The 13,826-nt window shown below is 35.3% G+C and overlaps 1 protein-coding gene and 1 long non-coding RNA gene across 4 annotated transcripts in view; both read right to left on the bottom strand.

Moving 5' to 3' along the window:
• The window catches only part of LOC125842749 (uncharacterized), an 18,256-nt gene extending 15,694 nt beyond the window's left edge, over positions 1–2,562 (bottom strand). Inside the window, exons 1-2 of one of the 2 annotated variants that reach the window (XR_007443944.1) lie at positions 2,337–2,562; positions 1,295–1,411 (exon numbers count right to left, since the gene is read on the bottom strand). This is a non-coding gene — a long non-coding RNA (uncharacterized LOC125842749). The remainder of the gene's footprint in view (positions 1–1,294; positions 1,412–2,336) is intronic. The other variant, XR_007443945.1, reaches the window with a different exon arrangement.
• A 5,392-nt stretch (positions 2,563–7,954) lies between these two features.
• On the bottom strand, positions 7,955–13,463 carry LOC125873337 (L-cysteine desulfhydrase). 2 transcript variants are annotated; one of them, XM_049554252.1, is made up of 2 exons: positions 11,963–13,463; positions 7,955–8,130 (listed from the first exon to the last, which is right to left on the bottom strand). In XM_049554252.1, the coding sequence occupies exon 1, from the start codon at positions 13,328–13,330 to the stop codon at positions 11,966–11,968; it is 1,365 nt and encodes a 454-aa protein (XP_049410209.1). In that variant the 5' UTR covers positions 13,331–13,463; the 3' UTR covers positions 7,955–8,130; positions 11,963–11,965. The 2 variants fall into 2 exon arrangements, with proteins under 2 accessions (XP_049410209.1, XP_049410217.1); XM_049554260.1 differs by lacking the exon at positions 7,955–8,130 and adding an exon at positions 10,452–10,473.
• Between the last annotated feature and the right edge of the window lie 363 nt (positions 13,464–13,826).

Here is a 13,826-nt window from a genome sequence, read left to right as displayed (position 1 = left end):
AAAAAACCCAGCCCTAGATGTTTCATGACTGATTCGAAATCTGCCCAATCACTTAATTAGTGCTTTAATCACACACATTAGTCTCTTCTTGGTCGATTCTCGCTGTAAAAAGATCAACCTAACCTTACTGCCCAATTACTCTTATTGCATATAAGCCCAATACCAAAGTTTATAGTTCAAATCATTGACTATATTCACTTGGTTCATAAGAATGAAATAAATTTCCTCTTTTTCTTCTAAACCCATGTTTCTCAACTTCCCAATTCCCAATCTTATAGTCATGGAAGATACAAATTCAACCTTTAAACTAAGTTAAGAAACTTACCTTCTTCTCGTTCTTCTTCTTCTTCCACCTCTCTCTTTAGTTTGAGAGCTAAGGCTTTCAATTTAAATTTATGTTTCTCCTTCGTTCGTTCGCTCACTAGAACAAGAAGAGTCCCCTTTTTCTTTCCTTTTGATCCCTGAAGTTGCAGCGTTGCTGCTGCTTCTGTTAGGGCTTTCAGCCCTTTTTTTTTTTTAAATTTCTGATCCTCATTTTTTTTTTAAAATTTCTGATCCTCTTTTTTTTAAAAAAAAAAAGAGAGTTAAATGACAATTATGCCCTTATTTTAATATAGGGTATTACACTATGGCCATATGGAACTATGGATTTTCTAATATTCAGCTGGAAACTGGCTCATTAAGTTTAAAAGCTAATAAACATGGAAAGTGCCATGGGAGATATAGCAGAGAAGATAGAGGAGATAAAAGAGATGATGAATCGGCTAAATGTACAAATTGAGCATACTTTTAGAGAGGCATATCAACTAGCAGATCACATCACAAAAATACAGCTATCAGTCAAGTAGAATTACAACAGTTTCACAGCTTCAATCAATTATCTAACATGGGAAGAAGAGTACTAAACATGGATAAAAAAGGCATTCCTACCATTAGAATTAAAACAAGGAAGATTATAGTCAATCAGAGTCAAACATGAGGGGAAACCACATTAAAGGACACAACATTTCACAACTATTACAATTACAAATAAGTTTGTGGCCATTTTCAGGGAAAAATAGTTGTGAGAATAATAACTAGCGAAGCTAGGTAAGCAGACAAAAACAAATTCCAGAGGAAAAATGAGGATATGGGAACCAGATTAGCGACAATGAACTTGCATCCAGCTGAATGTCCAAGAAGTAAAATCCTAGGAGAATCTTGGGTATGTCTAACCGCCTTTACATTTGAAAGATAACGATGAATCAACCACAAGAAGAAAGGAACAAAGAAGAAGGGGTGAAAGAATACTTACACAGAGCCTCGGAGCTGGAACACACGACTCTAATCCTTGACAGAGAGGATGCAAACAGTTGATTACCAAAAGCAAAAGGAGAAAGAAGCTCAATTTCGGGGTGAACACAAGGAACATCTGAAATAGAGGAAAAATGATAGAGATGGCAGAAGATCAAATTTGGAAACCCTACAATGTAGGACTTTGTTTTTGTTATTTTGATTATTACACTGATTCCAGTCACTTTTGGGCTTGATTTAGACTCTTGTTGTTAGGTTTCAAGGGCTGCTTTTGAACAATTTATGTTTGAGCATTCAATAAATGGACCATTAGTCCAAATTGTTTTTAAAAAAAAGTGATCAGTGACTAATTTGAACCAAACCTCAGTGGAAACAGAGACTATAAAAAAAGATACAGGAGCAGCAAGGTTTCAATCATAGGCAGTAATGAAACAAAATTTAAACTGGATACATCTCAAATACTTAAAAAAAATTAATTATAAAGCTAACAACAAAAGAAACAACACAACACATTTAAAGCTTAAAACTTATAACCACAAGCACCCTCTTAATCATAAACTGGATACATCTCAAATACTTAAAAAAAAAAAATTATAAAGCTAACAACAAAAGAAACAACACAACACATTTAAAGCTTAAAACTTATAACCATAAGCACCCTCTTAATCATTTATCATTCCACGCATATAAGTATCAACTCTCAACTAAATAAAACAAGATGACACTTAAGACATTTAGGAGAAGGAACAAAGAGAGACCGAAACTAAATCATTATGAGTGAGGGAGGAGATCAGTACGACATTCCAATCGGGCAGCAACCAACAGTGAGATCAAAGAGGTTCAAATCTTCAACATTTCAAGCAAAAATCCACATGAGAAGCGTAACAACTAGCAAGTAGCAACATAAGCAATATATATGTTTAACCTACATCGATAACACTTAAAAGGAAGAACAAACGCATTTAATAAAGAAACAAAACTCTTAACAAATTTCTACATATCTGTAAATGTAAATCAAAATACTGAAGAAAGAAGGGATTTACCTCTTTTTGTGTAGCAAACTGAAAAAACGAGCTTGAAGATTTCTTACCACCAGAAGATGAGCTCTAGAGAAGACTTCTCACCACTAGGAAATGAGCTACCGCGAACTCTGATGAACCAATGGCTCGGAAACAATAAAAGAAGAGGACGCTTTCCTCTAAAAATTCTTAAACTTGAAATGCTCTTTTCCAAGACCTTATTTCTTGATGAAGAATTTCTGTGTTTTTCAATGGTTCAAATCCCTCCTAAACAGTGAAGACGACAAGGAGGGAGAATTAGGTCGAATACTTTCATAACTGAACTAAACATAAATTTTCGCTCAACTTCCAAATGAAATGGATAATTTATGACACTATGATGGAATCACTGATGCAGTGAACAATACTAACATACTCATTCAATTTAAAAAAATTCAAAGGGGAAAACCAAGTGCTTGACCAAAATGGACTGATTTAGAACAAAAACAGGGTATTTAAAGAGAGAACTAAACCAAGATCATTAATTGTACACTAGTAGAGATAAAATCGCTTAAGAGACAAAAGTTGAAATCAACGAATGTTATTATAACCATTTAATGCCAAACCACAATACCTATCACAGTGAACACACTTAAAGATGCTTATGAATAGTTTCTAGATTAATCATCCTATTTTGAACAAATTAAACTCAAATGAAATAATGAAATAGTGATAATAGATAAAAAATTAAAAGAAACAGGACATCCCCTCCAAATACTCTCCATTAACACCATTTTCTTAGAAAATTTGACTATAGCTTCCAAGCTTTATTTCTTCCAACCATAAACCTACATCCTGGCAAAACAAGAGGAGTAACAAAATGTCAGTCATTGTTGCATTCCCTCGTGGACGTATTTTATTCCTCAACCTCATGTTTTTTCGTCTCCCTGTTGAGATTTGTCCAGCAATCCCCTGTCCCCCTGAGCTACATGTTTTGTCCTCCCCTTTCCAACTTGGCGCATACGCCTAAAATTTTAGATATTTCCTTGATATATAATGTAAAATTGATGAAACAACTCATGAGACTTGTATTACTAAGCTAGTTACTTTGTATGTATGAGGTGTTACAAAATGATCTTGTAGATATTGTGGACCAAATCTTGACTCTAGAAGGTAATAATAAAATGGACAGACTTTGGTGAATGGTTGACACAATAGAGAATTTACTGTTAAATCAACATGGAACAACATAAAGACACTTTGAACATGGGAATGATATGTATATATTCTATATTTGGATAACTAGTCATGCCATTCAAATATCTTTCTCTATGTGAAGAGCATGACAATTTAAGATTTCAATTGACGATAAGTTGTTATTAAAGTGTAGGTGTTGCACTGATTCAAATTAGGTTTTTATGAAATTGCCAACAGTTTGCAGATAAGGTAAAGTTTGAAAATATAAATTGTTGAACCCAAATTCATCAATATACAAGAATAAGGGTTTGGAGCATAGCAAAATTATATGTTTCATTACTAATTCTAAGCAGTAACAGGAGAGAGCTAACCACCATGACTGATATATCAAATTTTCGATCAATCAACTAAACCCCCACCCTTAAGTCAGACGAAAATGGGAAAAAGTACCTGAATACGAGCAGTGGCATACGAAAATGGATTCAAGAAGCATAGCAAAGTCTCTCCTCATCTATCTCGCCACCATTTCGAATTTAAAAATAAAAAATTCCTCCCAGGACATAGGAATATGCTTGATTCTCATACCAATCCAACCAATTGCTATTGGAATTGTTGACGCCGCTCGCCACTGCCGTTTGAAATCGATTGTTGCCGCTCGAATTGCTGAAGACGTCGTTTGGCTGCTTCTAAGATGAAGCTTGTGAACGTTATTGCCAGCTGTGATGTTAACATTGGGAATATTATATTGCTGATCTTTTGAAAATGATATGGGTTGGGCCGGGTCGGTGTAATTTGGTGGGCTAGATGGTTTAGCTTAGGAACTGGATTAGGTGAAAAGGAATGGGCTGCTGAGTTTGCAAGCAAGAAGGGAAAATGGGCTGAAAAGTTTGAGGGAAATATTGGCCAAAAAATGGCCCTTTAATATAAGTTGAAAGACTTGGTAAAGAAGCGGCTACAATTGCATTACAAAAACTTAGCCGATTTGAACTTAATTAGGATAGATTCGGCTAGTTATTAAATAATATGAATTGATATTAACCAGTTAACTAGCTTCTTAATTTTAACGACATCTTATTATGGAACTTAAAAGAGGATCTGATGTATATTCAAAGTAGGAGTGTACATGATCGGGCTAGTTCAAGTTTTTCTAATATCAAACCAAACTATTTGTGTCGGATTTTTAAATTTACAAACCAAACCAATAAAACTCAGTTTTTTCAACCTCGGATTTTTTTGAATTTTTCAAATTTTCGGGTTGTTTCAGGTTTTTCCGATAAAGTATTCATACAAACATATAATTTACTTATAATTCAAGCATTTCTTTAGTCCTACCAAAATACAACTATCTAAGGTGTTTCCTAAAAAAATAACACAAAATATAATATGATTAATGACACTAAAATATTCAACAAAAATAATAATAATGAAATCACGTAAAACAAATATTGCAAATTAACAAGTCATAATGAAAATGATCATAATTTAAAAGTACTAAATCATACTAAAATATGTTTAATAAGTATTAGTTACATGACTAAATGTTAAAGGAAATTAAAATTAGATTATGTATTTTAATTGTCTACCAATGTAAAATTAAAGAACAAATATTCAATATTATTGTCATTCTTAGTGTTGAATTGATTTTCATTTTGCATTAGTATCAATTTGATTTTGATTTAAGCTTTATTATATAATTACCAACATCCGTGAACTATAATCTTTATTAGACCATTCAGAATTCTAAGTTTCAAACTTGAAATAATATATTAAAAGTTAAAAACTATGAAAAAGTATAAGAAGTATTTAAAAATTATATCAAAGTAAATATTTTTATGTATAAAATAAAATTTTAAAATTATATATATAATGTGGGGTTAGTTTGGTCTCGGGTTGATTTTTTTAGTTAAAACCAAACCAACCCAAATATAGTCGGAATTTTTTTTTCAATACCAAACCAAGTTAAGCCAAACCACTATTCGGATTTTTTTTTCGATTTGACTCGCTCTGCGATTTGGTTTAATTTTTGGTTCGATTTTGTACACCCCTAATTCAAAGGTTTCCAACAGTGGGCTTTGGTGGGCCTTCTTAAGAAAGTTCTTTTGGGTCTATTGGGTTTGGCCCAAATTGTCTGAAAGTTAAGTTTAACAAAATAAACGATTTACAATAAAAGGTGTTAGATTTCAAATTAGGACATGGCCAGATCAGTTTTAATTATAGTCAGTTCTAATTAAGAACATAACCCAATTTACTAAATTCGGATAGGATTTAAATAAGATTAATTAACAAGCTTCTTAATCTTAACGAAATAAAATAAATATGAACTAATTAATTTTGAGACGATTTTTTAATATTCATAAAATGTACTATTTAATTATATACATAATTATATAAAAGCATACACATTATTTAAAAATCATAAAAAGTGACAACTATTTTAAGTTAGACTAGGTTTAGCCACAATTTTCTATACTTCTATACTACTTTAAAGGTGGTAAGCTCTTATAATACACGTATGGCGATATTAGTATATAATAATAGGTTGGTGGAAGACATGCATTGAAGCCCTTTGATTATATAGAATAGTAGAGAAAATTTGTAAAACCATCCAAGGGCGTTCAAATGAACCCCTTACACTCACGTAGCTTCACACTTGGACATCCTCTAGACCTAAGTTGTGAAAAAAAATCAATCTATGTTTCTATTTCATAATTTTGTACCATTTCAGATTAGACTTTTCATATGGTCCTTGATGTATATCCCTTTGTGAGAGTTAGAGCCGTCAAAATAGGTTTGGCCTGCCAGGTAGGCCCAACCCAATCCTTGAATTAAATGGGGTTGGACTTAATATTTTCAGTCCATTTAGGAACGATGCTTTTTAGCCCAACCTCATTTGGTCCGCTAGCACTGTAGGCCCAACCCACAGGCCTAGAGGTCAGCCTGTGGGCTGTGAATTTTAAAAATATTTACAATATACATTTTAAGTAGTGTTTTATTTGTCAAGATTTTGTCAATAAATATTTTTAAAATATCAATATAAAATGAAGTCTAACTTCTTTACATATCTTTTACATTTGAGGGCCAGTAGTCCACTAAAATTTCTTATTAGCCCAAGCGCCTTCCTCCATTATAACTAAGAATCTTTGACCTCTTCTACTTTTGTTTCTATGCCTAATTTTTCACTTCTCCTTTATTGTCTTGTTTATGAAAATAATGATTATGCAATGTTTTTTGTTCAGATGAATCTTACGAATGTTATATCTTGACTATTATATTTTTGTTTTGTAAATATTCACTGAAGTATGTGTAATTCATGAATAAATTTATGTATGTATTAATGTCGTGTTCATCAGACATCAACGTTCGTACTCTTTCTAAGAGGGCAATGTTGTCCATTTTTTGGTTGAAGGGTCAACCCATCCTAGGGTTGGATTGGGCTGCTATTTTACGGACCCTTTAATTAAAATAATTAGTCCGTTCCAACCCATTTAACTCTCTAGCCCGTTATGGTTGACTTGGGTCAGCCCATTTTGACAGCTATAGTGAGAGTAATAGATTTTCAAAATTGCACATAAACATAGCAGTAAAAAACCAGTAAATAAGATTACTGCCAAAAAAATAACAGGAAAAAATGAAAGAAGAAGAAAATTTCCGACAAGAACTTGATTCTCTATATCATTCCAATTTCATTCGCTGTCCCCGGAGGGACAACAAGAACTCTAATCACTTCATGCATCTTTAAAGATTTAATCTAGCATGCTTCATTTTCCCGCTGTGGAGAAAATATTTATTCTCGACACCTGTTTAGCTTTCTCCTACCGAACGTACAATCTGTCTGCGCTCTTCTACTTGATTATCTGAGATGCATGCTAATGTCAGATAGTTAAACATCAATCTAGACTAGAAGGGTGGAAAATTGGTTGGTTGAAGCTGAATAGCAGAGAAACGGATATAGAAAAACTCTTCCAGCATGTAGTTCATGGGTGCTTTGGATAGAATGAAAAACATAGGATATTTGAAAAAAAAAATTAAAAAAGAAGCTATCAATAGACTACTATGAAGTGTATTTGTCTACTAATTTTCTGAAGTAACATGAAAATGTCAATGATACAAGCACTCTGGAATTCCCCAATTCCCTAAATGACTAAAGAGAGAGTAATGCTTGTAATCTTCTATATATTCCCAGAGCTTACATGGTGCTTTTACGAGGTTAAAATCTTACATCACATAACAAAAAGGAACATGTGTAGAACAAGAGGGGAGAGATCTTCAGCCAACAAGTAGCAGACGAATTGCTAGTTAGGGGCTCATTAAGGTTAGAAGATTGTTTATAGCTAAGGAGCAAGGCTGTACCTAAAAGAAGGGAGTTTACGGCCCCATGTATAGTGACTATTTAGGAGGGAAAAAAAAGTCAAGGAATTCCAGGTACCAAAAAGAAGCAATAAAGTCTTCGAAGTACCACAGAAATATAATCACAATTCTACTTCCAAATTGGAACGATAATAGGTATTTATTAGCCGCTTACAATGCTTCTTCTACAAGGATTATTCTTGATAACCAGAAAACTTCTACAACTTGTTTTTCCAGAGTACAAACTCCATACAAACTGGTGAAGTAACCTATCAATAAACTATCTGAAAAATTCCTGCAAAACAAAACAAAAAAGGAATAAATAAAATTACCTACATAGCTTTCAATGTAGAAACAGATCAAATATCCAAATCCAATAAACTAAAAGCAGGTTATACAACTCAAAATAAATGTGAAAATGGATCTTCACAGCATACTACCATACCCGCCTACATGAACTACAGAAAGTCTTTTTTCTCAATATGGGTTTTGCATGAGTACCCTATGTTCACAAAGTATTTTCTTCTTGTATCTAATGAAAATATAGTGTGAACACGTATCAAGAGAGAACCTACTTGGGCAAGCTCAATATATGTACTTGTAAATCGTTCTTGGGGACACAAAACCACCCAAGTGCAGATGTTTGCAAAGACCAAAAAGAGAAGACATTTGAATACAAAGGCATTAGCTTTCTGTATCATCTACTGTAGACCAACAGACGAAAAGAGAAATTTTGGCAATGAAAAACATATATTAGGGGGAGAAAGGGTTAAAGCAATGAATTGTAATGCCAGATATATGATTGATTCATTTAATCCTATGTCATATTAGATATGCATAGGAGAGATCATTGTTTCTCTTTTCTTTTCTTAAATTGGCTTCCTACATGACACAGGCTACCCCACATCTTCTTTTTGTGAACTGGTAAGGTTGTATTCCTCAGCATTAAGGATATGCTGGCTACCTCCAAAAAGGGATAATTACAGATTTATCGTCTATACAAAGTTGTTAACACCAAAGTAAAGATACTTTACAAATTACAACTCCATTTAACTTGGTGGGTGGAATTTGACCTATCTTCAAAACATCTTCCATTTCTCTCTCCAGACTGACCACCATACACATGATAGTATTAGCTTCCACAATCTCTTTTGACTCTTACTGCCTCCCCTCCTAATCCAGCAGCTCAACAGATCTGATGTGTTCTTGCATTGTCCAGTTCATGCTTGTGATGTTGAGAAACAGGTTCCAATGCAGGAAAAGATGGTTATTTGTTTCCACTGTCAAGTTGCACTAAAAACAGCCAGAGACCAGCTGCCTTTCTTCTTTAGAACTTCTTGTGTTAGACATGCTCTTTTTATCAATAACCAGAATTATATTTTGGGGCCCCTGCCATCCCCTGTAGTCCAGTCCTCTGTTGTAGGCATTGTTGACTGAAACGACTCCATCCTTACTCTGTTTCCACAGGATCTTGTTTGTGGCTGTTGTCGTTATATTCATTCCAGCTGGTTTTCCCAGTAGCGCTGCCACCCTCTCCACCTCCCATTCATTAAGTAGTCATCTAAAAGATATGTACCATCCCTGTTCTGTCCAACAGTCACTTACTTTAGCATCAGGGTTCTCACAAATTAGAAATAAATCTGAAAAAATTCTCCAAGAAAGGTTTGATCTATCCAGCCATCTTTCCAAAATTTAGTTTTGCTTCCATTGCCCACCTTGATATACATATTTCCTTCCATTTGTGACCATAGGTTCCTGATTGGCCTCCATACCCACACCCCATAGGTTCAGAGTCTACCCTCACATCTCAGGGATATCCATTCAGTTGGTTCAACTTCTCACCCTTAGTAGGTCCAGTTTCCAAAGTATCTGGTTCTCCAGTTTCAAGAATTAACATTGACCGAATCAGGGTTTGGTTTGGATAGGCTTTTACTAATTCTGATTCTGAAATTCGAATTGGGCGCAAAGTTCTCCTTTTCTCCAATTTGGCCCCTGACTCCACAAACCTTGTATTGGGCTGCCACTAGTTAAGCTGGATCCGACAGAGATTTGCCCCTCTCCAATTCTACTAAGTGGATTCTCCTTGTCAAGAGCACACCTTGGGGTATCCATTCAGTTGGTTCAATTTTTAACCCTTAGTAGGTCCAGTTTCCAAAGTATCTGGTTTTCCAAGTCAAGAATTAACATTGACCGAATCAGGGTTTGGTTTGGATAGGCTTTTACTAATTCTGATTCTGAAATTCGAATTGGGCGCAAAGTTCTCCTTTTCTCCAATTTGGCCCGTGACTCCACAAACCTTGTATTGGGCTGCCACTTGTTAAGCTAGATCCGACAGAGATTTGCCCCTCTCCAACTCTACTAAGTGGATTCTTCTTGTCAAGAGCACACCTTGGGGTATATCTCAAATTAGGAGTTCAATAATAATCTAGAAAACAATTGTTTTATTTGTATACAATGAAAACCATCGTCTTTTCATCAAAAAAATTGTCCAATCTAAAATATTTTGATGCTTTACAAGTCAAAATATCTCATCATCATCCTCTTTTGCTCCTCTACTGCAATTTAGTAGAAGTCATCTTGAGAAGCACTTAAAACTCGGTGCAATGTAAGTTAGTCGTTTTGCCCCATCTGTGCCGCACTACAGTATATGCACCAAGAAGTAAGGACGCATTTAATGCAAACAGATTATTTGAGGAAACACATTGAGCCTAACTCAATCTCAAAAGCTAGTTAATATGTGAGAAATGTCAAAGATCATATAGGGACACACCAATCATTCTCTCAACTAGTGTAAGGCATTTGAATCCCCGTATGCCTAGGGCTGAACATCTGAAGCATGAACATATGACATGGGGGACCACGTTGAATAAAACCTATAACATGAATGTGTTTTTGACTCTGTATATCAAAAAAATGAATGTACAATTCTAATACAATGATAAAAGTAAATTTTTATCCTAAATCAGCTTCAAGCTCATAAGGTAAGGATTGACTGATACCATACAAGGAGAAAATAACATGTCCCTACGTATACACTTGAGAGTGGACGTGGATCATCTCTTACTGCATTTCTATATAGCATCACTCTTGTGGTGGAAGCTTTTAAGATGGTTCCGGATACAAAGGATCATTCACAAAAAAAGGGAAGTATGCACTATCACTTGAGCCTTTAGAGGAAAAGGGAAAAGGCAGATCGTGGATGTTGCTTTATTAGCACTTACATAGATATTATGAGGATAGAGAAAAGGAAGATCTTTGAAGGGGAAGAGCTTGTTTTAGTGCACATAAAGCATAGCTTCCCATCTTTAATGTCTTTTTGGTATATACCCATCAGGCTCTTATTTGTATAAAAGATTGGGTGACTACCCTAGAGACTTCTGTCTTTCTGTAAATTTTCTATTTTTTGGTTACCTCTTATAGAAGGGAGTTTCAGTGTTTTAAATATCCAAAGCAAAGACGCGACAAAATCGCTTAAAGTGAGAAGTGAAGTATGAGCTTACAAATCAACAGGAAATTAAAAAATATCAAAAAATCAACTTTCTCAAAAAAAAAATATCAAAAATCAACGAATCTAGTACATTTCATTTTCATCAAAAGAATTTAGTACAATTAAGATTGTTTAGAATTAAAGTAACTTATTTCAGCATCCAGTAATGCCGATACCAATCCAACATCCTCAATGTTGAGACATAAACGAACTACCGATTCTTAATGGGATCACTTAGTACACAATTTTTTATTTTTTTTATGACAAGTAACCCGCAGCCGCTATCCTTTGGATGCGTAAGATAAAAAAAAAGAGACAACAGTTCATTACTCAACACCGACATGAGACTTTAACAGAGCAAAACTAAGGAGACAACAGTCTAGTTCGTTTACTATTCCAGTAAAATCACAACACTTCATGTATAAGATATCTAATTTAAATATAGGAACAAGAAGCTTCTCTTTTATGGTACATTGCTCTATCCTTGGAAGCATCATCTTGTTTAAGTGATTAGAAAGAAACATGACACTATGCACATGACAATAAACATGAAGTACAGCACACAAACTTGTAAGATATCTAGTGTGCACTTAATTAACAATCATGTGTTGGAGAAAGAATTGTACAAGCACAATGATACCTCTTATTCTGAGTGAAGCATCTTACAAGTAACTCCGTCTCGCACAAGCTGAAGAATTGCATCCTTCAACTTTATATAGTCATCAACCTTATTGTAAACCTGATGAGAAATCCGAGCATATCCTGTCACGTAGCCATCACCATCCTGTAATTCCTTTATTTCCTCGTAGTGAATTGGGACTTCCACCCCAAAATGGTCACGCAAATGATTTCTCAAATTTAAAGCATCCTTATCGCTGAGAATCCTAAGGTTAACAGGCAAACCAACCATTGCCATACCTGGAGACATGTCAGGGGGGCAGCCAAGCGATGTTCCCCAAGCACTGGCCAACATTTGTCCCATTTCAATCACAGCCTTATGATTCCTCCACCTAATTCCCTCAATCCCACCCTCAAACCTATTTATAAATTCTAACACCTCAGGTATAACTAGCTGAGAGCTGTAGTCTCTCGTCCCTATCCATGCACTTTCAATGGCTAGTCCATTGCCATATTCATGAGACACCACAGGATGGTGTAGATCAGGTGATACAGGTGATTTCCGACAATACAAAAAGGCAACCGATGGAGGACAGAAAAACCACTTGTGCAAGTTGCTTACATAAAAATCAGCTCCAATTTCTTTAACATCGACAGGAACACTGCCAATGGCATGGGCAGCATCGACAAACACTCGTTCAACACCTTCTTCCCTACAAATCTTAACCAAATCACGCACAGGTATGACAACACACGGCATTGATGTAATGTGATCAATGATAGCCAACCGAACCTTCTTTCCGTTCGCTTTCCCCTTAGCCAACGCTTTCCGAAACTCCGCAACAATCTCTTCCTCCGAACGAAGAGGAAACGGCAAATGAACAACGATCACAGAACCACCAGCCCGGGTGACATAAGCCTCAATCGATTTCTTAACAGCCTGAAACGCACAATGGAGCATGACTACAGCATCTCCTTTCTTAAACCGTCCCTCCGCGAAAGCCCATCCAACATGTTGAAGAACGATTGCAGCGGCAGTAGTAGCGTTATCCACAAGAGACACCTCATCCACGTGCTCCGCATTAATAACATCCTTGATAATAGTCCGTGAATGAAGAATCCGCTTCTGAAGATGGTTAAGGAAGAAGTCATCGGGTTGCTGTAGAAAATGGAGCTGCCAACGCTTCTGAGCTGCGATGATGGACGCCGGACAGCTACCGAAGCTGCCGTTATTGATACGAGCTATCCCCGGCTGATGATGGGCGAACTCTTCACGTATTTCGGAATCCGTAATGAGAGAAGACGAGCTGGTGGATAGCTTAGGTTTCTTAGCCAAATGGCTGTGGTCGGAGCCATTAGCTCGGTGGTCATCATCGTTCGCCGGTTCCATTTAGGATCAAAATTCAGGTTAGGGTTAGGGTTTTGGCTCACCGGAAGAGACGAGCTATAGGATATGGAGGTAACTGACTCTGCTACACATTTCAAAAGGATTGTTTAATTATTATTTTTTGAGGATAGAGACGTCGCATTTTGGCAAAATTGAAAATCATTCCACAGTAGCGCTATTTTTTATTTTTTTTGTTATTACTAGTAATCGTAAAATGCTTGTTAACTTCTTTTAAATTCTATTTATGACTTGTGATAATTATAATATATATAGGTTGTTGATAAGTGTTAACCCAAAGTTGGATTCACCAAAATCTGCATCATTTCATGAAAATAAACTTCAACTAGATTGAAAAAGGGAAAGTGCAGAAATAGCCGTTTGAAGGACCACAATTTAAAACATAGTTATATTTGTAAAATATTAAAATTTTAGCCATCTTGAAATTATAGTCCATAGTTCAAGTTCGAAGTGTCAAACTTCGGTCTGTCATGTATAAAAT

Source organism: Solanum stenotomum, chromosome 1 (genome assembly GCF_019186545.1).
Source record: "Solanum stenotomum isolate F172 chromosome 1, ASM1918654v1, whole genome shotgun sequence".
Taxonomy (NCBI): domain Eukaryota; kingdom Viridiplantae; phylum Streptophyta; class Magnoliopsida; order Solanales; family Solanaceae; genus Solanum; species Solanum stenotomum.
The sequence above is the reverse complement of the archived record's forward strand: the minus strand, read 5'-3'. Positions and strand labels throughout refer to the sequence as shown.